The 27,286-nt window shown below is 38.7% G+C and overlaps 3 protein-coding genes across 4 annotated transcripts in view; 1 reads left to right on the top strand and 2 right to left on the bottom strand.

Moving 5' to 3' along the window:
* The window catches only part of LOC117384875 (activin receptor type-2B-like), a 34,780-nt gene extending 33,688 nt beyond the window's left edge, over window positions 1-1,092 (bottom strand). Inside the window, exon 1 of the mRNA XM_033982034.2 lies at window positions 573-1,092. Coding sequence (XP_033837925.1) covers window positions 573-624 — 52 coding nt within the window. The 5' untranslated portion in view covers window positions 625-1,092. The remainder of the gene's footprint in view (window positions 1-572) is intronic.
* A 126-nt stretch (window positions 1,093-1,218) lies between these two features.
* ly97.3 (lymphocyte antigen 97, tandem duplicate 3) lies at window positions 1,219-26,187 on the top strand. Of its 2 annotated transcripts, none has more exons than XM_055228670.1 (4): window positions 1,219-1,242; window positions 22,276-22,332; window positions 24,001-24,123; window positions 25,995-26,187. In XM_055228670.1, the coding sequence occupies exons 1-4, from the start codon at window positions 1,236-1,238 to the stop codon at window positions 26,099-26,101; spliced, it is 294 nt and encodes a 97-aa protein (XP_055084645.1). In that variant the 5' UTR covers window positions 1,219-1,235; the 3' UTR covers window positions 26,102-26,187. The 2 variants fall into 2 exon arrangements, with proteins under 2 accessions (XP_055084645.1, XP_033839067.1); XM_033983176.2 differs by lacking the exon at window positions 1,219-1,242 and adding an exon at window positions 20,337-20,372.
* Window positions 6,836-14,010, bottom strand: LOC117384755 (gamma-crystallin N-A-like). Its single transcript, XM_033981907.2, has 4 exons — window positions 13,915-14,010; window positions 12,435-12,683; window positions 9,716-9,858; window positions 6,836-7,060 (listed from the first exon to the last, which is right to left on the bottom strand). The coding sequence occupies exons 1-4, from the start codon at window positions 13,933-13,935 to the stop codon at window positions 6,925-6,927; spliced, it is 549 nt and encodes a 182-aa protein (XP_033837798.1). The 5' UTR covers window positions 13,936-14,010; the 3' UTR covers window positions 6,836-6,924.
* Window positions 26,188-27,286: the final 1,099 nt, after the last annotated feature.

Raw genomic sequence — 27,286 nt, 5'->3', positions numbered from 1 at the left:
AACTGCTCTCCAAACTGCAACGATCACACGAACTTGACAGTATATAACCGCTACCAAATCGCTCGAAATCTTTCACCATTTGTATCGATTTGCGTAAAAACGGGCGGAGAGAGTGGATGTTTTCGTAAGCCCCTTGTTCCTAACCACAAACAAGAGTCCAAGTGCTATGTAAGAGGTAGCCTATATAATGTTTCAGGATGTTGGTGCAGCTGTTGTCATCTATTTCTGCCACAATTTGGTGGAAAGAAAGAAAGAAAAGAAAGGCGAAGAGGCAATGCAACAGTTACGCGTTTAAAAAAAAAAAAAAATCATAATAACGTCATTTGTGTTCATTTTAAAGTGTTACAAGTCAAGATTGGGGGGTTGTGGTCGAGGTAAAATATGTAGAAAGGACCTATAAGCGAAAGGGGAATCCGAACGCCAGGTTTTGTCCAGTGTCTCCACGCCAAAGTTGCAAACGAACAAACTACCGCGCGTAAAACTCTCTCCGAAAGTACCCAATTCAAACTAGAAACGCGACCGAACACTTCCACGTAAACTGTTAGATAAATACAAGATTAAAACCCGCTTACCTGCACATAAAGTTCCTAGGAGAAGTGAACAAGTGAGCCATGAGAGAGACATGTTCCGTGCTAAAACCAGGACAAAGATTTCCCCCGATTTCCTTGGCGCACATTAAAACTCAGGTATAGTCCGAAACATCAGTAGATATTGGATCCCAAAAAAAAAACAAGACGCGAACGCCTGGGCCTGTAAGCCTAGCCGTGTTCCCGTCCACCACCACCACGACTACCACTATAGACAGCACACAGCAAACAGCAACCAACGCGTGTCAATGGATCCTCCCGCAACAATGTTAGGAGCAGCGGAAAGATACGAGGCGATAAATTGACTGCCGGGCGCGCTACTCCGTCTGTATTGGCAACATTTTGCATCGGGTGTGGAGAGCAAAAGGCAGAAGCGAAGTGGTTGGATCATACGAGGCGAGAAGCGAGTGTTCTTTCGGAGGTTGTAGTCACTTGGTTGGTAGGATAGCACCGCAGCGTCGGGAGGTCGGTCGGGTTTACATGCATGTTACTGATCTGTGTCCAAAATGGCTTCTAAATGGGGGGAATGGGCTGCGAGCAGGAGGGACCCGGATGTATAAACACAAAGAGGGGATTTCAGGCTGCCAGTAGAGTGACCTTAACGCGACACCGCACATAAACCCGCAAAAGTGGGCATTTTTACGCACGATGGCAGGTAATTATTATGGGACGTCACAGTAGATTTGACAAGTGGCGTTACAAGAGGCGTTTGCGCGTCCTCGTTTGCGCCCGTCCTGTTTGTGGATAGAGGATTACTTGCACTTTTTCTGGTTACTCTTGATATTTCATGGGATAATTATAGCTTTGCGTAATTTAGCCCAGTTTCTATGAGGTAACTTAGGGTCAGACAATTCATTATAATGTATTTGTGATTAAAGGCGCACTATGTAGCTTTTCTGGTGCTTCATTTACCTGGAGTGTTCCACAGAGTATGTTATTAAACTCCTCTGTCTCCATGGAGATAAGCAGCTGACGCCACCGGGCCAGTTACAGTTTAGATCTATGGAGAGGTGAATCCGGTCAAAATAAGGCAGCTGCACTTAAATAAATGTGAATGAGTTTAATGCTATACTGTGCTACATTCCAGCTATATCATCTCCATGGAGACAAGCAGGTGTTGGATCATCTATCATAAATTTGCATAGTGCACCTTTAATTTATTTCAATAGTCTATGGATTTTAAGGACACCATGTAGTTATTGTTTTCAGTCAATGTTACCTCATAATCCGAAATAAGTTTGAACAAACTGTTTCACATGGTAAATTAATCCCACAAGATAATATATACCAAGTAGGCTACAGCATTAAATTAATCTTTCCCATCTGCATATCTTTTAAATGCAAAAGTGGCAGTGCTAAAAATAGATGACCCACTTGAAGTAACTGGATACAATAACTCCTATTTAAAATTTATTCGTTCCAATTACTCATCTCACCACGTGCACGCTTGAATACATATCATGTGGCAAGAAAGGCATAAATTAAACAAAAACATATTAGATTGTATCAAGGCAGGTTTTATTAATAGCATTGTAAACAATACTGCACTGTTATATAAACAAGGGTAACATTCTAATTAAGAGACACGTATGTAACTATTTCCTCCCAACGTAGGAAAAATGAGATATGTCAACCTGTACTCCTGACTGAGATCTGGAGAAACTCCCCGGGGCTCAGCATGCATTTAATTCAACAGGCATAGTAAATATCTAATTTAATAATAGGATTCTATTTAAAGTTCACATTTTAAACACATCCAGAAGAATTGACAAAAAGACTGAAATATGAACAGACAAACTAATACAAGAATCCAATTTCAGAACACGCTCGTGCAGATCTAAACTACAAGATTAGCTTTTTTTTTTATAGAGTACGTATTTTGTTATTAGTGGATGAAATTACGGTACTTGAAACAATGCAGTCTTTATGATTTGCTAATCGTGTCCATTCAAATTGCAATTTTGATTTGATTGTGGTTAATCTTGCGGTCTTAGTACAATCATGAAAGCACCTGTTATAATTGCACATGAAGTTACTTAGATGTACTGTGTATACACTCTGCATTTCTATTTGTGCTCTGCATTTGACCCATCTGTCAACCAGTGTTTTTGGGGCTACCTGTTTGCAGCAGTGGGTGATTGCAGTGCAGTACCCTGTGAAACATTTCCAGATCTTTTGGGCTTATATCTGTGTAATTCCTCAGTCATCCAGGTAGGTCCCATAGTGTCCATGGGTGTATACTAGTCTATGTGTCTTATTCTTGTTCTGATACAGCTCAAGATCATTCTAAAGCTATTCAGGAACGGTTCATTTCTCTCTTGTGAGTTCAACTTAGTATCAATACCTGATCAAAAGTAACTAAATTTGTGTTTTAGATTTTCTATACTTTTGACAACTCTGAATTAATTATTGATTCAACTTTTATAAGCCACAGTTTTTCATCCATAGCACTATATACTTGTTACAATTCCCTCACTGAGTTATTGCATAGTTTTACTTCAGGCCAGTGGTCCGTCTCACTTCTGATAACCCCCCAATTGCATTCGCTTTGTCCATTTTAATTGGCTATTCTAGTTTTCTTTTTTACCATTTCTCTTTTAACCACAAAGCTTATTTATGGAACAAAAGTCGAATTTAATCACCCAATATTGGATGAAACCAGCGCAGACTTGCTGTGGTAGCTTTGTATGTCCCGTCTTTCAAAACGATCTATTGTTGAAAAAAATCCCTTGTTAAAATGCCATTTAGTCTCGCTGGCTAGTTCAGCTAATGGGATGTTGGTGACACCCGGACAATTGGAGCAGCAAATAGCCTGAGAATAAGGTTAGCAAACAGGTAATAGTCCTTAAACTAGCGGCAATGGGTGTAACTTAAGACGAAGCATTTCCTCATTAGGCCATGTCCTGTATTGAACCCTGTAATGTGACCTGGACTTTAGCTGGATAGAATGGGTATATTAGCCTTGTTATATATCTGATACTGCGACATCCTGTTTATGACAAATGAGAGGACATTGTTGGTATATTAATGGACAACAGAGAGGAAATAGTCAGTCAAGTGTCAAAAGTGTTTTAGTTTTGTGACATTATAAGGCTTTTTTTTTTATAACCCTCTTTAGAAAATGAAAAAAATTAATAAGGAATAGACTCAATATTGATTCCCATGCCACAATAATAAAAATACTCAGTAGACAATAGAGTGTGATTTTCAACATTAAGTCATAGTACTTTATTTTATATTACCTTGTGGCCTTATATCTAAGTAATCCCTTCATCGTCCAGGTAGGTTCCCTAGTGGTCCATGGGTGTATGTGGTCTTATACTGTCCTGATACAGCTCAAGATCATTCTAAAGCTATGCAGGAAAGGTGAATGTGAATAATAGTTTTGATACTTTTCACAACCCGAATCCAGTATAAGGCAACTTTAATCTCTTTGTTACCTCTTAAAATCTCACTTATAGTTGAATGGCTTGCTAATATTAAATGTATTACACAAGTTGTCATTGTCAAGTTGTCTATTCAAAACACAAACTTCCCACACAGTAACTTAAAGTATTATATATATATATGTTGTTGTTTTGTTTTTTTCATAGACACAATGTGTGCCGTTCTTTTGTCCTTGTTTTTGCACCTGCAGATTTATATACCACGCACCTATTTTTGTAACATCCATCATTTTTATTGACGTCAATTGAAAAAAAAAAAGCCAAAACATCTGTATATTCCTCTTGCAAACCGAAAGCCCCTATTGTGATGAGCTGGAGGGCGGTTAGTGGTGGGGGTTGGGGAGGGGGGTGATCGTGTCTGTAAAGCTGATAAATGACAGTAGGTGGCAGTAGCGCTCCCCGGGGCAAAGGGCACATAGACTTTGTACCTGTGCAATATCTCTCCTTCACTTTTGATTAATACTCTGCGGTATGTGAGTCGCTATTGTTCACAGCCAAGGTAAGCAATAGGCAGATGTTTCGCTAAATGTGTCACCAAATAATACAGTGCTTTGGTACATTTCTAACACACAAAAAAAATATATATATAAATAACTTACGTACTCCACTACCTATGATGAAATGGTAGTTAAAATCAAGTTTATATTAAAGGTAGACAATGTAACCTTTCTGGTAGAGAGTGCTTGTGTCTATAGAGTGTTCTTGCATCTGATGTCATCATTCCCTGGGGTGTGATGCTAACTAAAGGCACTGCTCTGTCTGAAGCTCTGTTACCCAGGTTAGACTTTAATCTGTGCTCTGTTTTTACACAATCAGACCATAAAAAAATGACTTGGCTGATACTTCAAAGGGGGAGACGATTTGTGCTGTTAAACAAAATAGCATTACAGTCACAAGTTAGCTAGTATTAGCCGACAGTTTTTCAGTTGGTCACTCTCACCTTTTTGTAGAAAATCAAACTCCTAAAGAGGGTCATAAACACTCGTATTGATCACAGGCTCCGGGAAATGTGTAGGTTAAATCCATTGTGTATTTTTTCTTGAGTTTTCAGACAATCTAAAAATATATTTGCTGTTTGCTAATGCGTGTATTGTGTCTCCATGGTAACCGCTAAACATCCTGCCATCAACATACATGCAGATTCCCCCAGCATGATGTCACTAGAAAGGATCAATTGTTTTCCCTAGAATTTTCCATAGTATGCCATTAAACATATTTATCTGTCTCCATGGTGACAAGCAGGTGATGTCGCCAGGTCATGTTACAGTTCAGATCTGTGGAGATGTGAGCCAGTTCACAGTAAGAATTAACGTTTTTGAGGAGATTTTAAGAAACGAAACACAGTGCTAGAGATAGATCTTTTTAGGGACATACTGTGGAACATTACAAGCAAAGCAGTAATATCTCCTTGGAGACAAGCAGGTGGTGTAACCTCCACTGGAAAAGTTGTACAGTTCACCTTTAACTTGAAATAAGAAGCAATGCAAAAACGCAGCCAAGTAATCAAGATCAAGTAATTGAGATGTATACCTCCTAGAAATTTTAAATTAGTCAAAATAACTAAAATTAAGACGAAATATAAAGATCAAATTATGAATTTAAGAGATTTAAACAAATTTTCGTTACAATTTATTCTTATGGTACACTTAAACGTCCTATATTACGCACAGTTTACTCCCATGGGCTCATCAAAAACACACCCGGAGTTGGGTTTTGTTTCATTCACACATTTTTGAGTAATTGAGTCCGTCTACATCTCCAACGTTCAAAATACTCTGTACCACCTTGTGATGTCATCAAGTGGTAGTTTTAAACATAACTAATTTTAGCCTTAATTGCTTTAGCTTAGTTTTCCTGTTGTACAGTTGAGACTGCCACAGGGAGTCTACAATATGTTCTGCTCTGGTGCACTGAGGAGTTAAGAAGTTTCAAAAAGGCTAAAACAGTAGCTGTGGCTTCAAAGTCTGGCAATTCCTGGGATTCAAATTAAATTAAACAAAACACAACTCCTCAAAATGTTGTGCACCTTGTGATGTCATGAAACAGTAGTTTTTGAAGTTAAGGTGAAGGTGTATGGAGTTTAAATACTTAGTGGAGCACTTCCTGCATTCCCACATGACATCACAAGGTGGAACAGAGTGTTATTCATTTGAGCGAAGAATTCAGCCTAAATATGCAGGGATTGTGTGTTAATTAAACATGTGTGAATGAAAGAAAACACAACTTCGGGTATGTTTTTGATGAGAAAACAACATTATAACATAGATGAGAAAATAGCATAATATGGGCCCTTTAAAGACATTTTGGTAACAATTTTATTTTTATTTTTCATCTAACTATCTGCTAATTTCATATTTAAATTAATATTAGCTGGTATTTATTCTGCTCTGCTTAAGTTTCTATCACATTTTTCATAGAGGAATATGTGCTAATAACGGTTTACTTTTGAATGCATCGTGGTTCTCTTCAATAAAACATTACATTTCGTAGAACTTATTATAGATACACACATTATTTACAATCAGATGGTTTCCTTTTCCTCTGAGATAAATAAAATGATCGATTAGCGTTTTGCATTCAGACATCCCCTAGTAACAGCCCCATTAAGACAGAGCATTAGCCTATAGCACTTACATTTAGTATTTATGGTACGTAATACAAAGCAATTACTAGCATCAGCATGTAATCATTTCTACTGTGACGTACGCTTTACAGCCCAAAGCAATAAAGAAAAAATGAAAAATATCGAAGGATTTTATTTTAACCTTTTCAATAATTCAGTACAAAAATAAAACTACAACGGACCATTTGAGGAGTGTTTATTTACTTTACGGGCCCACAGAGTCTTGGAGAATTGGAGGCATAGATCACTCCCAAATGCAGTGAAAGAGTTAGAAATAGTTGGCCACCCTTCGGACAGATTGGATGCTCGGGTTCTCGCCTTGCCAATCTTTTGGGGAGCTGAAATGTCCTCTTTCCACGATGTACATGCGACCGCGGTAGTTCGGCTCTTCGTACAACACCCAACTGTCAGAAAAAACAAAGAAAAGATGGTCATGTCTAGCAATTAGCCAAACAAGACAGGAGAAATGTCTTGGAAAGCTACTACATCTGATGAAAAACTGGAAAAAAAATATATAGTACAGTTGCTCGCCTTATAAGTATCAGGTGGGATTACGGGATTACACACCTAAACTCCGCCCACAACCACATTTCAAACAGAGCTGCTAACATGGGCAGCTCTTGGGGATTAAAGAAGAGAGTGAGGGGGAAGGAGGGGAGGGGGTCTGGAGGTATAAGGAACAGTGTGATTGGTCTAACAGGTATCCATACTTCAAACTCTGCCCCTGCAGCCAGGTGTGATCAGGACAGTCTTTTGTCATGTCATCAACTACTTGAAATTGCAGAGGCCACTTAAAACAGCACAAACTTAGATTGAGACATTTTTGATCAGAGCGCTGCAAATTGTTGCTCTAAAATTGCCAAAAATCAATACAAACAGTATGTAATGCTGTTAAAACAACTGTTTATTAGCGAGAAAAAAAAAGTGTATTTAGGTGTTTAGTTCCACTTTAAAGATGCACTATGTAACTTTCTTGGTGGAGGGTCAGTTGTCTTATCTCTAAGGAAACATTCGGGAAACAGTACCAGGCCAAGTTTCAGGTCAGGGGTCTCATTTATAAAGTGTATGTACATTTAAAATAATTCTTTTGTACGTGACTTTAAGGGTCAAGTTTGTGATCTATAAAAAGACAATTTGACATTAACAAAAACTCTAAACTTTGAGCGTAAGGAGAGATAAGAAGTGAGCAGGTCTGAGGAACTTTGAGGAAGATTGTAGAAGTTCGTGTTTTGTCCTTACTTACGTTTTTAGAAGAATTTCTCTTAAAGTTCACTCATAATCATAGTTAATCACAGAATGTTCTAGACAACAGACATGACCTAATCACCAATGATTACATTTGGTCGACCATTTAAGTCAATTACTTAATTAAAATTAAATAATAAAAGGAACACAAAAACTTGCATAATCCCCAAGAATGTTACACTGGACCCTTTTGGAGTGGAGTCCGCTGTACCACTCTAAAGAATTGTCTATATACTATATTGTACACAGTGGTGGAAACAGTACTGCAAATTTGTACTCAAAAAGTACAGTTACTTGGCTAAAAATTTACAACTTATGAGGTTTAAGCCATGTTATAATGTTACTTCATCAAAAACATACCTGGAGTTGTGTTTAGTTTCATTCACACATGTTTGAGTAAACCTTTATTATTAATCTGTGTACATCTCCAAAGCTCAAAATGCTCTGTTCCACTTTGTGATGTCATGAAGCGGTAATTTTCAAGTTAACAGCTACATTTTACTTTTAGTTCAGTAGAGATGGGCAATTCCAGGGCTGAAATGATCCAACTAATTTGAGTGAAGGTGTATGGAGTTTAAAAACACAGTGGAGCACTTCCTGTATTACCACATGACATCATAAGGTGGAACAGAGTGTTTTCTGTTTGAAAGAAGAACTCAGGCAAAATGTGCAGGGTTTGTGTGTTACACGTGTGAATGAAACAAAACACAACTCCAGGTGTTTGTGATGAGGAAACAACATTGTAACATCGATCAGAAAATGGTGTAATATGGGCCCTTTAAGTAAAAAGTACATTAGTTACATTTTCGATCCATCTCACTTCTTATGTAAAACTGAAACCATATTTGAGTTTGAGATTGAGAAATTGCTCCTGTCCACAATTGTATAAGTTATGATTTTAGAGTTAATCAGTGAAGGGCTCTTGACTGCAGACATAACAGTTATTCCCTCTTCTCTCTCCTCCAATCCCTCACTCTCCCCTTCCATCTCCCCCTCCATCTTTCTGTCTCTTCCTCTCTCCTCATTCCTCTCCCCTTTTGCTCCCCCTCTCCCTTTCCCAACCAGTCCAGTCTTCACTCTTTCTTCTATGCTCTCATCCAATGCTTACTCTGTCTTTCTGTCTCCTTCTCCTCTCTTTCTCTCTTTCTCCTCCCTCTTTGTGTCTCTCGCTTATCCTCCTTTTTTCTCACCTACATCACTCTCTGTCCTCTCTTTTCCTCTTCCTTCATCTTTTCCTTTCTCAAATTCTCCTCTCTCTACCCATTCTTTTGCTCAGCCTCCACGCTCTCTCTCGCTCTCTTTCTCTCCTCTCTCCTTCTTTCTCTCCCCCTCTCCTCTCTTCCTCTTTCACCCCACCTCCCTCTCCATCTCCTCATCTTTCTTGCTTTCCTTCCCTGTTTTCTCTCTCCTCTCTTCCCTCACCCACGCTTTTTCTTATCTTTCGTTCTACCCCTCCACACTGTACCTATTCTCCTACTCACCCTCTTCTCTCTCTCTATGTCTCTCTCACTCCAACACCATCCTTTCTCTTCCGCTTTCATTCCACCTTCCTCTCTATCTCCTTCTTGTCTTTCTTCGTCCCTTTTGCTTATCCTTTACCGTTTTCTCTCCTGTCTCTTCCCCCTCTCACTCTCTTTTTTCATTCGTTTTTACCCTTCCTCTTTCTACCTATTCTCTCTCTCACTTTCTCTCCTCTCCTCTCCTCTCCCTCCCTTCCCCCCAAAACCCTTTCTCTCTCTCTCTCTCTGTATCCATCTCCCTCTTCCTCCCTCTGCATCTCCTCTAGCTCACATCGTTCCCATAGCGATACATACGCTCCGTCTCCATAGACTTTAATGGAGTTGACGCAGTCCTTGGTCAATCGCGCTTTCAGAAACGGGCAGTCTTCACACAGCTCCACACATTCTCCGCTGAAGTTTTCCCCCTCGAAAAGTTCCAGACGATAATTCTCTCCGTGCTGCAAAAAAGAGAGAGAAAGCATAATTTTAGTGTTTAAACCAGGACTAAAGCGGAATTAAACCTGGATTATCCCTATGGACATAACTAGGCCTAAACCAGGACTAGAACAGGCAGGATTAATAATAGAATTTCAAACTCAATCTTGATACTATGGAGTAGACTCGATACTCAGTACCAATTCCGATACCACGGTGATAATTGAAAACAACTTTCTTTAAACAATAGAATGTGATTTTCCAGATTATATCATAGTTTCTTTTATATTCCCATGTGGCCTTATATCTGTGTAATCCCTCCTTGTCCAGGCTCTAGTCTGTTAGGTTTTATACTTGTTCTGATACAGCTCAAGATCATTTAAAGGTGAAAGGTTAAAGTTTAATTTCTCTCCTGCGAATATAACTTTTTTAGTATCAGTACCTGCTCAAATGAGTAACTAGTTTCAGTATTAGTTTTAGCATCAGTTCGTATCTGATTTGACTGATACTTTTGACAACCCTATACATGTCTGTCCCTGAGATATAACCAGGACTAAACGAGTATTTAACCCAGATTAGGACTAAACCAGGAATAAGATAGCGCTTAATTATCCAGGATGAATCTAGGACTAAGTCTAGACCAAACCAGGTTCAAGCCAAGTTTAAACCAGGACTATACCAGGACCATCCCTAAAACAGAACACACCAGCGCTAATCCATGGCTAAGATCTAACGACGGATGGTCTTTAATAAATAAATAAATATAAAGAGTAAAATAAAAAGATAGAAAAGAGACAGTTCTAATATAAGCGACCATTTCAATAAAGCAACAGATGATATAGAGCCATAATAGTAGCTGATATCTACATTGGGTCCATTAGTGCTCTACATACAGTACACACATGTAGCCACATGTATGTAACTGTGTGTTCAGCTCAGGGATTGCAGTGGTTCATGAAAATGTATGTACAGACACAAAGGAAGAGAGATAGAATTCTATGAAAATTATATAAAAAAAACAACTTGTGCATTAGGGCTGCAACGCTTTAGTCTTAGCCAACCAAAACTTGCATTAGTTGATGAAAAAGATTTATGTGAGACAACACGAAAAAGGGAAAGTTAGTAACTGAGCGAGTTAGCTGAAGATTTTGGATTTTTGGGAGTTTATATGTAAAAAGGCAGATTAAACCCACGATTAACAATTTTAATCTGTCTTTATATTCTGCATAAATAGTCGTTTTTTGCATAAACTCCCGTGCAGGTGTATTCTTGCGATACATAGAGATACGTAATAGTTTTGACAACATTTGCCACGCCCCTTTTTCATTGACTAATCGATTTGTTTTCTTGAGCTATACCAATATATTTTGACACTAATGACAACAAATTAACCTCGTCTTCACTAAAGACAATGTATTTGGTCATCTGGACACTGCTTTTGCAATCAAAACGTTTCGCCTACCGTTCAGAAGCCGTTTTCAGTTTGATAGTACCAGATTCATGGCTCTAAACAGGGTCAAAAGAGCCAAAAAGCAGGACAAAAGCAAAAAAAAGAACCCAGGGGTAATTTATTCCATATGTATCGGGTTTATCGGAAAGGTTATAAACGATCTTCAGACAACGCAAGATTCCTCTGTATTTTAATCCAGTTAACACCCTAAGACGCCTTCAGGTGTGCAGTCTGCTGTCCATCTTCTTGTTAAAAATACAAACCACTCATTTGACGATAGTGAAGTGCAGTTTTTAAGCAGAGACAAAAATTGGCTTCCAGTGGGAGTAAAGGAAGCTATTTTTGTGAAGAAAGAGAATCAGTTTTTTAATAGAAATGCTGGATTGAGATTTCAACTACCGGTCGTTTACAGAAGCGTTCTCAAACTGTGGAATAGGGCAACAGTGAGCCAATCAAATGCTAATCAGGTGCTTAACAATGCAGAAGGTGAGAAAGCCAATACACCATAGGGGCATAATGACCCATAATGATGCTAGGTAGTAAACACTCTAAATACTCACTCTAAAACTCCTCGCTTTGGGGTTGGATTTAACTCAGACTAGTATAAATCCTAGTGTCTCAAGCCAGTGTGATCAAATTGAAAATGGCTTCTAGATGCAAGTTGAAATGCCTTGATTGCAAAAAAACGCAGTTGACCGCAGCTCAAACCTTCTCTGGACGAAGCAAATGAGCAATAAGCACATTTTTAAAAACTAGGGTCAGGGGATATGCATTTTTAGTATCAGTCCTTGTGAGAAAAAAGGTTGCAGATCACTGTTATATAAGACGAATCCAATGCTAATTTGTGCGACCTTTCGGAGATCTCTGCCATTGTAAGTACGTGGTGACGTCACACAGACCTACAGCCAGGTGTTTGTAATCAGAGTTTAAAGTGTGGATACCTGTTCGACCAATCACACTGCTCCTTATACCTCTAGTTCCTGCCCTTCCTTCCCCCTCAGTCTCTTTTCTTTAGTCCTCCAGTTTAGCAGCTCTGGTTGAAATATAACTGGCCTTAGGTGTTTACTTCCACTTTAAATTAACCATTACAAAACACTACAGCTTGAGTATAGCGCCCCCTTGCCCCCCCCCCCCCATGTTAAGACGCACCATTCTGATTGGCCGGCAGGAGCCCATGTGATCATTGTGGGCGTTCCATCGTTGGTATTCCGGGTACTCTCCGTGCTCCAAGATGTACTGCTGTCCCTTGTAGTCTGGGTGGTCGTAGCAGATGAAGGCTCCGCTCTCAACGCGAATCGAATTCACTCTGTTCAAGAAACCACGGTCCTGAAAGTTATCACAGTCACTGCACAGCTCCATCTTACGACCAGTGAAGCATTTGCCCTCGTAGAAGACTATCTGGAAAAAAAGAATACATTTATTAAAAAGGCGACTAAAGTTACTAACTAAATAATTCCATATTTTCAAAAGCTACTGTGCATGATGTCATGTTTTATACAATAATATTCTATGAAAAAAAAAAGATCATGTAATTAAGCTGCACTATATTATATTGTCACAACCATTATCACTTTAAGAAGAAAAAATCTTTTAACTAGACAAAAAGTTGTAGGAGTGAAGACGTTTCACTCCCGAGCAGCGAAACAGATTGGAATTTTTCTATTTCTAAGGCTCTTACCTGGACGACTGAGGGATCACACAGATACTTGCATATTCAAGATTTCCAAAGATGTCTTACATTAAATCACTAGTATGAATAAATAAACCAAATTAATTAATGCATAATAATTACTGGTATTATTATTATTATTATTAGTTCTATGTTATTTGTCAAAAACATAAGCAATCAGATACTAATAGATATTAAAACTAGTATTGAAACTAGATATTAATTTGAACAGGTATTGATACTAAAAGTCATTCACAGGACATAAATGAACCTTTCCTGAAATCTTGAGCTGTGTGAGAACACATAGATAAGTATACGCCCCTGGACCACTATGGAACCTACTTGGACGACTGAGAGATTACACAGATATAACACCACAGGGTAAAATAAAAGCAAGTACTATGAATTAATATTGAAAATGGCACTCTATTGTATATACAGGGGGTTTAAAAAAAAAAAAAAAGATCATCACGGTATCGCTGCTGGTATTGAGCACAAAGTCTATTCCTCAGTATCGATATCGAGTTTGAAATTTTAGTATCGTAACACTTCTTGCATGACCACACTTGTGCTCATCTTTAATAATAATACATGGCAGTACAGTACTTTTCAAGATACTCAAAGATGTCTTACAGTTACTCAACCCTATTATGACTCAATATAACAAATAAATAAATCCTTTACTGCTATTATTACCATCAGAATCCAAATATCGTAAGTTTTATTGCAATTTTCAGTGAACAAAATTCCAAAACTGGGAACTTGTTTTGGCGGTATGGTACAACATAAAATATTGAGTACTAGTAATAATATTAAACGCTGTATAAACTATGAGAAAATACAGGTATGCATAAAATAAGATGCTTTGAGTATAAACTACAGTATAAATGTACATACAACATATTACTACTGTACATTATAATCCCTTTGTGACTTGCATGACCACCCTCGAGTACTCACCTTTCCAGAGTAGCGCGACATTTTCCCTCCTCCTGCTCCTGGTTGTTCCTCCAAACTATTATTTACCCAGAAGCCTTTAGGAGTGGAAATATTTGGACAGGCAGATTTATAGGGTGCTCTGTGAGAGTGGTGGTGTCGCTCGCGGTTTGGTTAGGCCCAGTTAACAAAGGCAGTACAATGGAGGGTTTAGCCATTTCGCCACATGGACAGATTCCCCCTCACATACTGTGCCACTGCTGATATCGGAGTTTGACGCTCAGGGCAAAACAAAAAGTGGCAGATGGATTTTGTTCTGATGGTCTGGTTGGGTGGATAAAGTTATGGTTAAAGGGGCGTTTGGGAGGTGGGAAAGCAGTATTGGTAATGTCTGCTGTTGGTATACAGAGCAAAGTTTAGCATATGGGTACAGATGAGGAGAGTATTTGGAATAAATACTTTGTGGAATGGTAAAAGTGGCTGCCATAAAAGTGGTGCTACGTTACGGGAAATAGACGTAGTTGTAGTGGTATTAGTTGATATATTAGTATTAGTAGTAGCAACCACATCAGCAGTAGTAGTTTTAATAGTAGTAGCAGCAGCAGTAGTAGTATTAGCAGCAGTAGTAGTAGCAGTAGAGGTAGTAGTAAAAGAAAAATTCTGTCAACTGGACAAAAAGTTGTTGGAGTGAAGACGTTTCGCTGCTCATCCAAGTCACTTCTTCAATTCTGTGGTACTAGTAGTAATAGTAGCAGCAGCAGCAGTAGTAGTATTAGCAGTAGTAGTACGGTAGTAGCAGTAGCAACAGCAGTCGTAGCAGTAGTAGTAGTAAAAGAAAAATTCTGTCAACTGGACAAAAAGTTGTTGGAGTAAAGACGTTTTGCCGCTCATCCAAGTCGCTTCTTGTAGTAGTATGTCAATTAGTACTTTCTTTTTTTTTTTGTACATTGCTAATATTTCCAATACTATGATAGGCAAAAGTCAAGATCAATTTCTTGGACTATTTTGTCATCATTACATTGTCATGCATGAAGTCACTGCAAGCTAGAACCAGTGCCTTGGTAGAGGTCTACACGCTCCAAGCACTCTCACATTAGATTTTGCATATTTTGTGACACACTTTTCTTTTTACACCCACATCCCTAAAACCTGGACTTAGTGTTGTCACGATACTAACATTTTACACTTGATTTTGATACTAAGGAATAGACTTGATACTCAAAGGTTCATTTCTGTCCTATAAATGTGACTCTTTGTATCGATACGTGCTAGTATAAGATTTTCGATACTTTTGTCTATTGCACATACTTTGGTCTATTGCACATACTTTACAATGTTTCAAACTGCTATAACATGAAGATTGCTGCAACCCAAGAGGCATATTGAAATACGCCTCTCTCCATTCATACATATCCAGGAATATATAGATCCAGTCTCAGCTTAAGTGCTGGTCCAGTGTTGCTCATGGGAAACTTGCAAATCTATTTTAGGTTTGTTAAAGATTTTCTGTCCTCTCTTGTAAAGTAATAGCTGTTTTAAGCAAGCCAGCAGATTTAAAGGGATAGTTCAAATTTTCTATGGGGTTACTTAAGGTAGACTACTGCATATATGAATAAATTATTTACATATTGTTGTCAATGCCCCTCTCGGCAAGGTAAGCATCATTTGAAAACTTCTATGGGCAGCCAGAGGGGACAAAACAGTGCATGCAGCTTTTTGTACTATTAGCAATCTGAACGACACCTGAATAACATTGACTTAATTTTATCTTGACTAGCATTTTGGCAATGTTTTACAGCCAAGGATAGGCTTGTAGCAATAAAATAATACAATTCGTATCCACCCACATAGCAGTACTGTAAACAATGAAATCATATCTGGCAATTGACAACTAGGCAAGGTAAGGTAAGACGAGTTCATTTGTAGAGCACAATTCATACATAAAGAAATTCAAACTAGACTAATAAAATGTTGAAATTGATCTGAAATAACACAAAACTGACTTTTTCAAGCTTTTAGAATATTGTTTCCTCATTAAAAACATATCTGGAGTTGTATTTAGCTCCATTCACGCTGGTTTTAGGAATCCTCTGTAAAAAGTTCTCTAAACTAAACACTTGTGTGACATCAGAGATAGAAGTCCTGCACAGTTTTTAAATCTTTAAATCATTGACAAACTTGTTTTAAGCATTTCTGCCAAATCACACTCATTAACACGCGGAGATGTTCCCCAGTACGCGGTTTGATTGTTTCTACTGTGGTAATTCTCTCTGCTGCCAGTGGATGGAAAGCTGCACCAGATCAGAGTATAGAGAGCACTGAGGCTGTGAGTATATGTATTTTTTTGTCTTTTTAAAAAATTAGGCACTATTTTAAGTTCTAAATTATTAAATTCCAAAGCAAAGGTACTCAAGACCGTGTTTAAAGGACAAAACAAATAAGGCATAGTATGTGATATTTAACTAAATTGAGAGTTGTGTTAATATCATGAATATAGTCACTAAATTTCATTCATTGTTAGCGAACGTACAGTCACTCATAATGGCCATTAGTTTCAAATGCATGTCTTTGCAGGATTTCCAGGTAGCGAAAAGCAAACAGTTATGACACATTTCAATCAATAGAGCTTACTTTATGTTAACATTTCCAGCATATAGACTTCAAAATCAATCAGTGCTACATGATATGGGAAAATAACTTGCATAGAAAAGCTATTTCAGTATTTTGGCATGTAGACATTTTTAACGTACCCTTTTTTTATATATATTCAAATCAGTAGGTGTTTTTATTGCTTAAAAATACATTCTGATGAATTAGTTTATTTCTTGCAAGGAATAGGTCCGACAGCATCTCCCCCTAATGTCAGACCCTGAATGATGGAAATTACCAGGTTTATATATACTGAGGAAGGAAGGATGTGACACTCCTACTGAGGTGTGGTTGTACGAGCTCCTGGAGGCGTTCATGAGCTTCACCACCTCAGGATGTAACATGTGGAGTCAGAACAATACAAGGTCTGATATATTTCAAAGAAGAGAGATCTCAAAGCCAAATGTTTGTTTTGATCTATCAGCACATACATTATCAATAGTAATATATGTGCTGATATCTTGACAAGATTAGCTATTTGACAAGATTAGCAATCAAAAGGGAACAAAAGGGTTTACATGAAAAGTTTTCTAACACTGTCTTTGACTACCACACCAAATGAGTTTTAGTGACAAGATGAAGTGATTTCTAAAAGGTAAAATAATCTCACAATATTTGAATTTCCTTTACATTACACAAAGAACCAGCGTGTCCTCAAATACATCCACAGGTGTGTCTCTAATTAACTCAAATGTTGTCAATAAATCTATCAGATGCTTCCAAAGACATGACGTTATCTAGGTGTTCCCAAGTAGTTTAAATGTATCGTACTGGTAATCTTACTGTATATATGAAAAAAAAAAAATTAGGAAAAATAATCAAAAAATCTTTCTCTCATTATTCTGGCATTTAGCAAATAGAAATAATTTTGATAATTCTAATTGACCTAAAACAGAAAAGTTTAGTCTGATTTCATGTCAGACACAAAGAAAAAAAGCATATGTGTCTTTTTATATAGCGAATCTAAAATCTGGTTTCTGCACTGTAGTGGACCCGCCACTAGAAAAGTTACATTGTGCACCTTTAGAGATATTTTTAGCTCTTTGTGACATTGTTTTGTTGACATTTTATACAGATGCCAATGGACAGTATGGGTTTATTCCAGTAGCCAGTAGACGCGACATTCATATTGAAAGTGAATATCAATAAAATGATAAATTGGTAGCCACCCAATGTAAACAGTGATGTAACATTTGACAATTTACTTGCCTTATAAAATGTTGCAATAGGTCTTAAAACCAAACTGGGACAGAGTTAAACTTGTTCTGAATGTTCTGACTAAATTTGCTTAGTTGTTAGCAAACATACAGTCCCTTATATGTGCCCCTTACCAACAGTTATCATTTACATTCCAAAGTGTGTCTTTGCAGGTAGTGAATAGCAAACACTTGACAAATTTCAATCAATAGGGCTCACTTTATGTTAACATTTCCAGAATATAGGCTTAAAAATCAATCAGTGCTACATGATATGGGAAAATAACTTGCATAGAGAAGCAGTTTTAGCATTTTAGCATATAGGCTGGTGCTTGTTGCAGTATTTTATTGCCATTTCATACAGATGCCAATTCACAATAGCTATGGACAGAGGTGGGTAGTACTCACCAAAGTTATATGCACTCAGTTACATTTACTTGAGCAAGTTTTTAAAGAAATTGTTCTTTCCAGAGTACTTTTCTAGTGGCATACTTTTACTTCTACTCCTAATATTTTTACTGAAGTAACAGTACTCTTAAGTCCATAAGTGACAAAAACTTTATGTTGACAATATAAAATGATTTGAACATTTGTGTTTCTTGCAGCGCTCCTTCAGATACGATTTTGTTTGTCTCATTTTTGTGTCTGTCCTTTGAAAATACCAGATTTAATTTTTTGTTTTTCCATTTCCATTTACTTCAAATTACTGATGTTACGTTCTGACAGGTGCTCTTTAAGTTATTCTTACTTGAGAAGCAGTTTTCTCAAATACTTTTTTACTTTTCTTGAACCACTGCTGTGTACTTCTACCTGTGTAATATCATTTTGAAGTAATGTTACTCTCACTTACAACAGTACAATGTTTGTCTACTCTGCCCACCTCTGATCATGGACTGAACTGAACCAATCACAGTGAAAGTAGCAAACTTGATTCTTCATATATATATTCAAATGTATTCATAGACTGTACATTACTTCTGTTACTGGAAATAGCTATAGTGGCCACCTTCCAACCTCTATATATTGATGCTGTTAACACGAGAAAAAGCATTTGGTCCAAGCCTAGAGCTGCAGCCAAGAGTTATATAGTCTCTCACTACTGTGTAACTGTCCAAAGGTTCTGTCTATATAAAATACATTAATACATTTTACAGTTTACACTTGCCAATTTCTAAATTATTAAATATATTATGATTTTTTTCTCAGCAATAATCTCCAGACTCTATCCTCCTTCCCTCTACTTCTCTCTGGCAAACTATCCGTCTCTTTCCACAGCCACACTCTTCCCTTTCTCTCTCATCTCTTTCACCTCCTTTACTTCTCTATCTATGCCTCTCTTCACCCGCCTCTTCTCTGTCTTGTCTCTCCCCCTTCTTCCTCTCTCTCTGCTTTTCTCCTCTACTTCTCTCTATCTTTCCGTCTCTTCACCCACCTCTTCTCTGTCTTCTCTCTCCCCCTTCTTCCTCTATCTCTCTGTCTCTCCCTCCTCTTCTCCTCTACTTCTCTCTATATATCCCTCTCTTCCCCCTCCTCTTCTCTCTCTATCCCTCCTTATCTCTGTCTTCTCTCTCTCTCTTCTCTTTCTCCTCCTCTCCTCTACTTCTCTCTATCATCCCTCTCTTCACCCACCTCTTCCCTCTCTCTCCCCTCCTCTTCTCTGTCTCCTCTCTCTCCTCTCTTTCTCCTCTTTTCCTCTACTTCTCTCTCTACATTTCCCTCTCTTCCCCCTCCTCTTCTCTGTCTTATCTCTCCCCTCTTCTCTTTCTCCTCTACTTCTCTATATATCCCTCCCTAACCCGTCTTCTTCTCCTCTCTCCCCCTCCTCTTCTCTGTCTTCTCTCTCCCTTCCCTCTCTTCTCTTTCTCCTCCTCTCCTCTACTTCTCTATATATCCCTCCCTAACCCGTCTTCTTCTCCTCTCTCCCCCTCCTCTTCTCTGTCTTCTCTCTCCCTTCCCTCTCTTCTCTTTCTCCTCCTCTCCTCTACTTCTGTATCCAACCCTTTCTTCCCCCTCTTCTTCTCGCTCCCCCTCGTCTTGTCTGTCTTCTTTTTCTACCCTTCTTTCTCTCTCTCTCTCTCTCTCTCTCCCTCCTCTCTTTTTCCTCTTCTCCTCTACTTCTCTATCCATCCCTCTCTTCCCCCTCATCTTCTCTCTCCCCCGTCCTCTTGTCTGTCTTCTCTCCTCCCCCTCTCTTCCTCCTCTCAGTACAGTTCAGAGTTATATATTCTCTCACTCCTGAGTAACTGTCCATAAGTTCTGTCTATATAAAACACATTCATACATTTCACAATTTCCACTTCCCGCCAATTCCTAAATTATTAAACATATTATGACAGTTTCCTCAGTAATAATCTCTAGACCTTTTGGCTAAAACGACTCGGCGTTCCACACTGCAAATCCCACGGTGTATTTAAACAAATGCAAAAGATGAATGTTTGCAGAGGTCTCATTTATTATGGACGGGAGTAGACCGAGGGTGGCCATGGTTACGTAAAGCAGGACTGTGAACCATGACCGAGAGCTCGGTGTGTTGACTTAATAGAGATACTCCCCTTAAAGTGACATTACCAGCACAGGGGGAAGTGTATTTAAGTCGACCGGAGTCATCGAAACCAGCAGTGAGGAAAACTCCACTTGGTATGTACGCAGTGTTTTCTCTAGTGTTTTGAATGTAGCAAGGGATGTGTTTGGCTGGAAAGTAAATAATAAGAAGGTATTTTTAACTACTACTATTACTACTGGCAGAGGTGGGTAGAGTAGCCAAAAGCTGTACTCAAGTAAGAGTAATGTTACTTCAAAATAATATTAATCAAGTAGAAGTACAATGGTTAAAAAAAAAAAAAAAAAGGATTTGGGAAAACTATTACTGAAGTAAGAGTAATTTAAAGATCTGTCAGGACCTAATTTCTGATTTATTATTTTAAGTTAATGCAAATAGATGGACAAAACTTTAAATAATGCACATCATTTGATATTTTCAAAGGATAAACATGAAAATTAGACAAAATAAATGATATCTGAAGGAGCAGTGCAACAAACAAATGTTCAAATCACTGCATATTGTCAACATAAAACTTTGGTCATGTGTAGACCTGCAGTGAGAGGAGTAACCAAAACTTTTACACAGGTAAGAGTACTGTTACTTCAATAAAAATATTCCTCAAGTAGGCGTGAAACTATGCTGTTGAAAAGTGCAATTTCTTTAAAAAGTTACTAAAGTTACTAAGTAAATGTAACTAAGTACTACCCACCTCTGAGTACTAGCTGTAGTAGAAGTCATGATTGTAATATCACAGTTAACTGTCGTGTTAGTCATTTTATTTAAGTATAGATTTTGTATACATATTATATTTCATCTATATATTTCCCTCCCTTTCCCTTCCTCTTTTCTCTCCCCCTCTCTGTCTTCTTTCTCCCCTTTTCTTCCCCTCTCTCTCTCTCCTCTCTTTCTCCTCCTCTCCTCGACTCCTCTCTCTATTGATCCCTCTCTTCCCCTCCTCTTCTCTCTGTCTTCTTTCACACCTTTTCTTCTCCCTTTCTCTATCCCTCCTCTCGCTCTCCTCCTCTCCTCTACTTCTGTCTTTATCCATCCGTCTCTTCCCCCTCCTCTTCTCTCTCGTTCTCTTTCTCTCCTCTTGTCTCTCACCCTTTTATTCCTCTCTCTCTTCCTCCCTCTTCTCTCCCCCCTTGCCCTCTTCCTCTCTCCTCTTCCCTCTCCTCTCTCTCTCCTCTTCCCTCTCCCCCTCTCCTCTCTCTCCTCTTCCCTCTCCTCCTCCTCTCTCTCTTCCTCCCTCTTCTCTCTCCCCCCTTTGCCCCCTCTCTGTCTCTCCTCTTCTCTCTCCCCGTTTATTCCTCTCTCTCTTCCTCCCTCTTGTCTCTCCCCCCTTTGCCCCCTCTCTGTCTCTCCTCTTCTCTCTCCCCGTTTATTCCTCTCTCTCTTCCTCCCTCTTGTCTCTCCCCCCTTTGCCCTCTTCCTCTCTCTCTCTCCTCTTCCCTCTCCTCCGATCTCTCTTCCTCCCTCTTGTCTCTCCACCCTTTGCCCTCTTCCTCTCTCCTCTTCCCTCTCCTCTCTCTCTCCTCTTCCCTCTCCTCCTCCTCTCTCTCTTCCTCCCTCTTCTCTCTCCCCCCTTTGCCCTCTTCCTCTTCTCTCTCCCCCTTTGCCCTCTTCCTCTCTCTCTCCTCTTCTCTCTCCCCCTCCCCCCCTCTCTTCCTCCCTCTTCTCTCTCCCGCCTTTGCCCTCTTTCTCTCTCACTCCTCTCTTTCTCCTCCTCTCCTCGACTCCTCTATCTATCCCTCTCTCTCCTCTTCTCTCCCCCTCCCCCCTCTCTCTTCCTCCCTCTTCTCTCTCCCCCCTTTGCCCTCTTTCTCTCTCCCTCCTCTCTTTCTCCTCCTCTCCTCGACTCCTATCTATCCCTCTCTTTCCCCTTCTCTTCTCTGTCTTCTTCCCCTCTCTCCCTCCTCCCTCTGCCTCTCTCCTCTACCCCCCCCCCTCTCTGTATCTATCCCCTCTCCCTCTCTCCCTCTCTCCCTCTCTCCACAGATGTGACCATGAGGCTGTTAGCATTAGCTCTGTCCGTGGCCGTGTTGTTTACAGTGGGTGAGTCTGTCGCTGATTCTCCACTGAACAAACTGTGTGTGAGCTGCACTGTTCCACTCACTGTTCCACTCACTGTTCCACTCACTGTTCCACACACAGAGAACACAAGCTGCAGGACACATGTCAGAGTGGAAAGTATTGTCTTATCGCGAGAAGAAAATACAATATAACTCTTAGGATAACTGCTTAAGTCAGTTTTTTGTGTACATGTAATTCCACTTTCCACACCCTGCTGCATCTGTAGGTGTCATTGGCTCCAACCAATCAGAAAGGTTTGGCCAAGTCATCTTAGGCAGCATCTTGTGCGCCATAGAAACACATTACAATCCCTTAAAATACTGCGTCTCTGCTGTGCCCAAGTGAAATATCAGCCTTTATCTTCTCTTTGTGTGGTAAAGGTACTTCAGTTTACTCCAGTCTTCTGTGTTGTAAACATAGAATCGGTCAGTTATTTGGATTATGATATTGTTTTACCTTTTTTTTTTTTTTTTATCACACGTCTATGCAGTGGTGAAATGTAACAAAGTACAAGTAGTAAAGTATTAAAGTTGAATTTTTTGGCACTTTACTTAAGTAGATTTTACAGTGGATACTTTTTACTTTTACTTCACTAAATTTGAGAGCAGGTACTTGTACTTTCTATTACGCTACATTTTCAAACAGGACTGAAAAGTAAAAAGTACTTTTCATATAATTTAAGAGGTTATTTTTACCCTGTTTGTGGTAACGTCCTGACTGAAGTTTTCGATTTCAAGCTGAAACTGTTGACCAAAATACATTTCATTATTAATCAATATCACTACTTTAGCTTGGACAAATGAACAACACTTGTGTGAAATACTTTTACTTTTTACTCTTAAAGTGTATTTTTAAACAGGTATTTCACTGCTTTGCCTTAAGTAGATTTTTTTTTTTCATTTTTGATACTTTTACTTTTACTTGAGTAACTTTTTACCTCTGTACTTTTGTGGACATCACATTGACTTTGATTCATTTCCTGGAGCCAGATTCTAACCTTAACCTGAACCTAAACTAACCCATATCTTAAATTTAAACTCACACTATGATAAATACCTACAACAAACAACACAATATGCAAACATTATAGGCTATTAGTGCTCACAAAAATATAGTTTCATGTTTATATTTGCATCTGTGTGACCAATGAGACGTCGTAAATTATGATTTTGACAGTAAAGTTGATTAAAGATGTGCCTGTACAGTTGTTGTAAGTATAATCATAGTTTTGTAATGATAAATACCTGATGTAAATGTAATATCTGCTTCAGAATAATAAACATATATGTGGATCATTTTGAAATTAAATTGTCTACAGAAAAAAAAATAAAATCTAAAATAGGACTTTTCAAAACAATCTCATAATAGAGATTTGGTCAATGGAGATTATATTTGATTTCATTCCCTGTGCTGCTCAAACAACAGCTAAAAAACAAACAGATCGATGTGCTACAGGTCAAAGTACAGGGCTATGAATGGCTGTGTTAAAGGTGCACTGTGTAACTTTTTTCCAAAGCAAACTGATAATGAACTCTAAAAATTGCACACTGTCAGATATTTTGTTATGACGTGCAACCGGAGTGCGTGAAGATGCGGTGATTATAAGTTTGTTTAGGTCATTTTATTAAAGTTTGTGTCTCGTTTGTGCAGGTGAGTGTCTGGACTGTCACAGGTGTGTGTCCAGACGCCCGGGAGAGGAGTGTGAGCTCACCGTGGAGACGTGTAAACCAGGGAAGGATGGATGTGCGGCTGCTAAGTTCACCAGGGCTCCATGTGAGAGACAGTACTCTGATTTTGTTCTAGTACAATAAAAATGATACCACACAATCAGGAATATCTACAGAGGTGGGCAGAGTAGCCAAAAAAGTGCACTGATAAGAGCAATGTAACTTTAAAATAATATTAAAAGTAAGTAAAAGTACGTCTGGACGCCTCCCTAGAGAGGTGTTCCGGGCATGTCCCAACGGGAGGAGGCCCCAGGGAAGACGCCATGTCGCGCGGCTGGCCTGGGAACGCCTTTGGGTCCCACCGGAGGAGCTGGAGGACGTGTCTGGGGTGGGGGAAGTCTGGGAGTCCCTGCTTAGACTGCGGCCCCCGGATAAGCGGAAGAAAATGGATGGATGGAAGTAAAAGTACAAAATAGTGGTTCAACAAATTACACAAGCAAGAGTAGAGTATTTGGGAAAAGTACTACTCAAGTAAAAGTAACTGTAAGAGTAAGAGTTGGGACGTAACATCTGATTTATAATTTGAAGTTGATTTAATTGTAAAGTCAAAATATTAAAATCTGGTATTTTCAAAGGACATATATTTCAAATACTAAATCAGGAGCGGTACAAGAAACACAAACGTTCAAATCATTTCTTATTGTCAACATAAAATATTTGCCACTTGTAGATTTACTTACCGTGGGAAGAGTAAGCAAAACATTTATTAAAGTAAGAGTACAGTTACTTCAATAAAAATACTAGGAGTAAAAGTATACCGCTGTAAAAGTACAATTTCTTCAAAGTTACTCAAGTAAATGTAACCGAGTACTACCCACCTCTGAGTATCTACAAGACTTGAATTCATTAGCATATATTAAATAATAAATTCATACTTGTGATAGAAAAGAACATACAGCAGCCTAGGATGTAAAGCAGGATGCCCACTAACTGTAAGGCTGGTGGTCTGATTCCTACACTCTCCACGTATAAACAAAAAAACACCCCATATAAGCAAAACAAAATGCTACGTACAAAATGCGGTTTACAGTTTTCCTACCTTAATGCATTTTCAGGCTACGTTGCAATTATAGTCTAACTTTAAAGTGTGACTACACGCCTAAACTCTGCCCACAACCGCATTTCAAATAGAGCTCCTTAAACTGGGCAGTACCTGGAGGCCTAAAGAAGAGAGTGAGAGGGAAGGGTGGGGTCAAACTTCAAACTTCGCCCTTGCAGCTAAGTATTTGTAATCAGAAACACCTGGCTGTAATCAGAGCAGTCTTGTGTGATGTCACATAGTACTTGAAGCCAGGACACACCCATTTTTATAGCTGCAAATTGACCTAGTTCGCCCAAAACATGACTCTAAACAGTGCGAGAATGTTCGTTTCTGGTGTAAGCGTCAAAGAGGACAAAGAAACATAAAGTCAGAAGAGTTTCATGAGTTCCACACAGATAAAGTGAACAATGAAGCAATGGATTCCATAGAAAGGATAGAAGAGAGTCCCGAGATGTGCCTGTTGACAGTTTTTATAGGGTCTCTCAATGTATGTGTGTGTGAGGCAGGTCTTTTTCTTGTTTGCGTGGCGTGGCGTTTGCGTGGCGTTACACATCAAGAAACTTCAGGCAAAGTCGTACAATGGGGGTCACACATCCTTTAACCAAAATGACCAGAAAATAGCTGTTATCTTATTGTCCTGGTGATTCCCCCGTACATCCCATATCCACTGTTGGGCAAGTATTATTTACCTTAGCATGAGTAAATTAAGATACCACTTTGGAGTAGCGCTGTACTGCTACAAAATACCTTACAAATCACCATTTATGAAGTTTAGTGGCAAAAACATGGACTTAGTGTTTAGTTCCTCATTAAATGGCTTGTATTACATCGTCAGTACTAACGCAGTATAACTTATTTCCTTTTCTACGTTGCAGTTGGACAGTACCAGAAATGCATGGCTCTGAAAGATTGCGAACTGCTCAAGTTGAACGCCTACATCGACATGAAATGCTGCGGCGAAGATTTGTGCAACACCTTTTAAAATCCCATTCTAAAAAGAGCGCCATAGAAGGACGCTAGTACTTCTCTGTAACCTACAAAACATCAAAACCACAAAGAGAAATAAAGATGGAGAAAATACATGTGTTTAATGGGTTCTTTTTTGCTTTTTAAGGGAGATTTTATAACGTGCTGTGGGTCCCTTGAGCTATAGTGCTGGATTCGTTGATACCATTTAACCTGAAGTGAATGGAGTCGAGTCACATTACTTACAAAATAGTATTACTCAAGTGGAAGTAGGATTGTCTAGGATCCAGAATACACACTTCTCCAATACTTTATGAGTCTGGTCACTGGTAAATCTCCAAGAATTCAAAACAAATGCAACAGCAGGTAATAAAGAGAGATATAATTCTGAATCTGCCATGAAATATGTATGAAGTTGTGGTCCAAGAAATGACTTAAGTATGTGTAAAAAAGGTATGCCGAAAGTATTACTCAAGAGTGTTGACGTAACATCTCATTTACAATTTGAAATTAAGGACAAAATGTTAAATAATGCACAAAATCTGGTGTTTCTATGGATGGATGACAAAAATGTGAAAAAGTAATCATAGGAAAGCAACTGTTAAGATCAATACTGTCAACTTTTTGTCACATAACAAAGCTTTATTCAAGTAAAAGTACTGTTACTTTAAAAATACTCTAGTAAAAATATCCTGCTTAAAAAGGTACATAGAAAGTTGAATTAGGTCATTGCTTTTGGTGTCGAGACTTGTTGTGATTGTAGATTTTCATAAAGTCATAAAGAAGGCTTCGTAGCTGGAGGATAAGTACTTCGTATGTTCTGTGTTGATACACGAAATCAGAGTACACAGACAGAACATGCAAATGCTAATCACTTTATGCTACTTAAATGTAAACACGCCGACAAAGCCATTTTTTACATAACCACTTTTCGCTTTAATGATTACAATCAAAACATTTTTACAACATTTTCAACATTAGAAAATGGAGTCTTTTGGCTGACAGCAACCGCCTGGATCCTGAACCGAGAAACATGGAGACAGTTTGAATGCAGTAGAAAAAGAGACAGGGGACCGACCAGTATTTTGTAAAAGGGTCTATTAGAAACTACTACAGATAATTCAATAGAGAAGAGACATGTCAAGATACTTTGATTTTGTAGTAGCAGACAGGAGCAAGGATACTGAGACCAAAGTCTGTA

The sequence above is a fragment of the Periophthalmus magnuspinnatus genome, chromosome 17 (genome assembly GCF_009829125.3).
Source record: "Periophthalmus magnuspinnatus isolate fPerMag1 chromosome 17, fPerMag1.2.pri, whole genome shotgun sequence".
NCBI classification, from domain to species: Eukaryota; Metazoa; Chordata; class Actinopteri; order Gobiiformes; family Gobiidae; genus Periophthalmus; species Periophthalmus magnuspinnatus.
This window is presented reverse-complemented; position numbering and strand designations above follow the sequence as displayed.

Bases quoted from the DNA above. Each gene is read 5' to 3' on its own strand.
- LOC117384755 (XM_033981907.2), bottom strand. From the start codon at position 13,935: ATGTCGCGCTACTCTGGAAAG. The intron at 12,684-13,914 runs GTGAGTACTCGA...CTTTTTTTCCAG, and splicing joins TGTCGCGCTACTCTGGAAAG to ATAGTCTTCTACGAGGGCAA. The intron at 9,859-12,434 runs GTGCGTCTTAAC...TCTTTTTTGCAG, and splicing joins CCTGCCGGCCAATCAGAATG to CACGGAGAGAATTATCGTCT.
- ly97.3 (XM_055228670.1), top strand. The intron at 22,333-24,000 runs GTGAGTCTGTCG...TCGTTTGTGCAG, and splicing joins GGCCGTGTTGTTTACAGTGG to GTGAGTGTCTGGACTGTCAC. The intron at 24,124-25,994 runs GTGAGAGACAGT...TCTACGTTGCAG, and splicing joins TAAGTTCACCAGGGCTCCAT to TTGGACAGTACCAGAAATGC.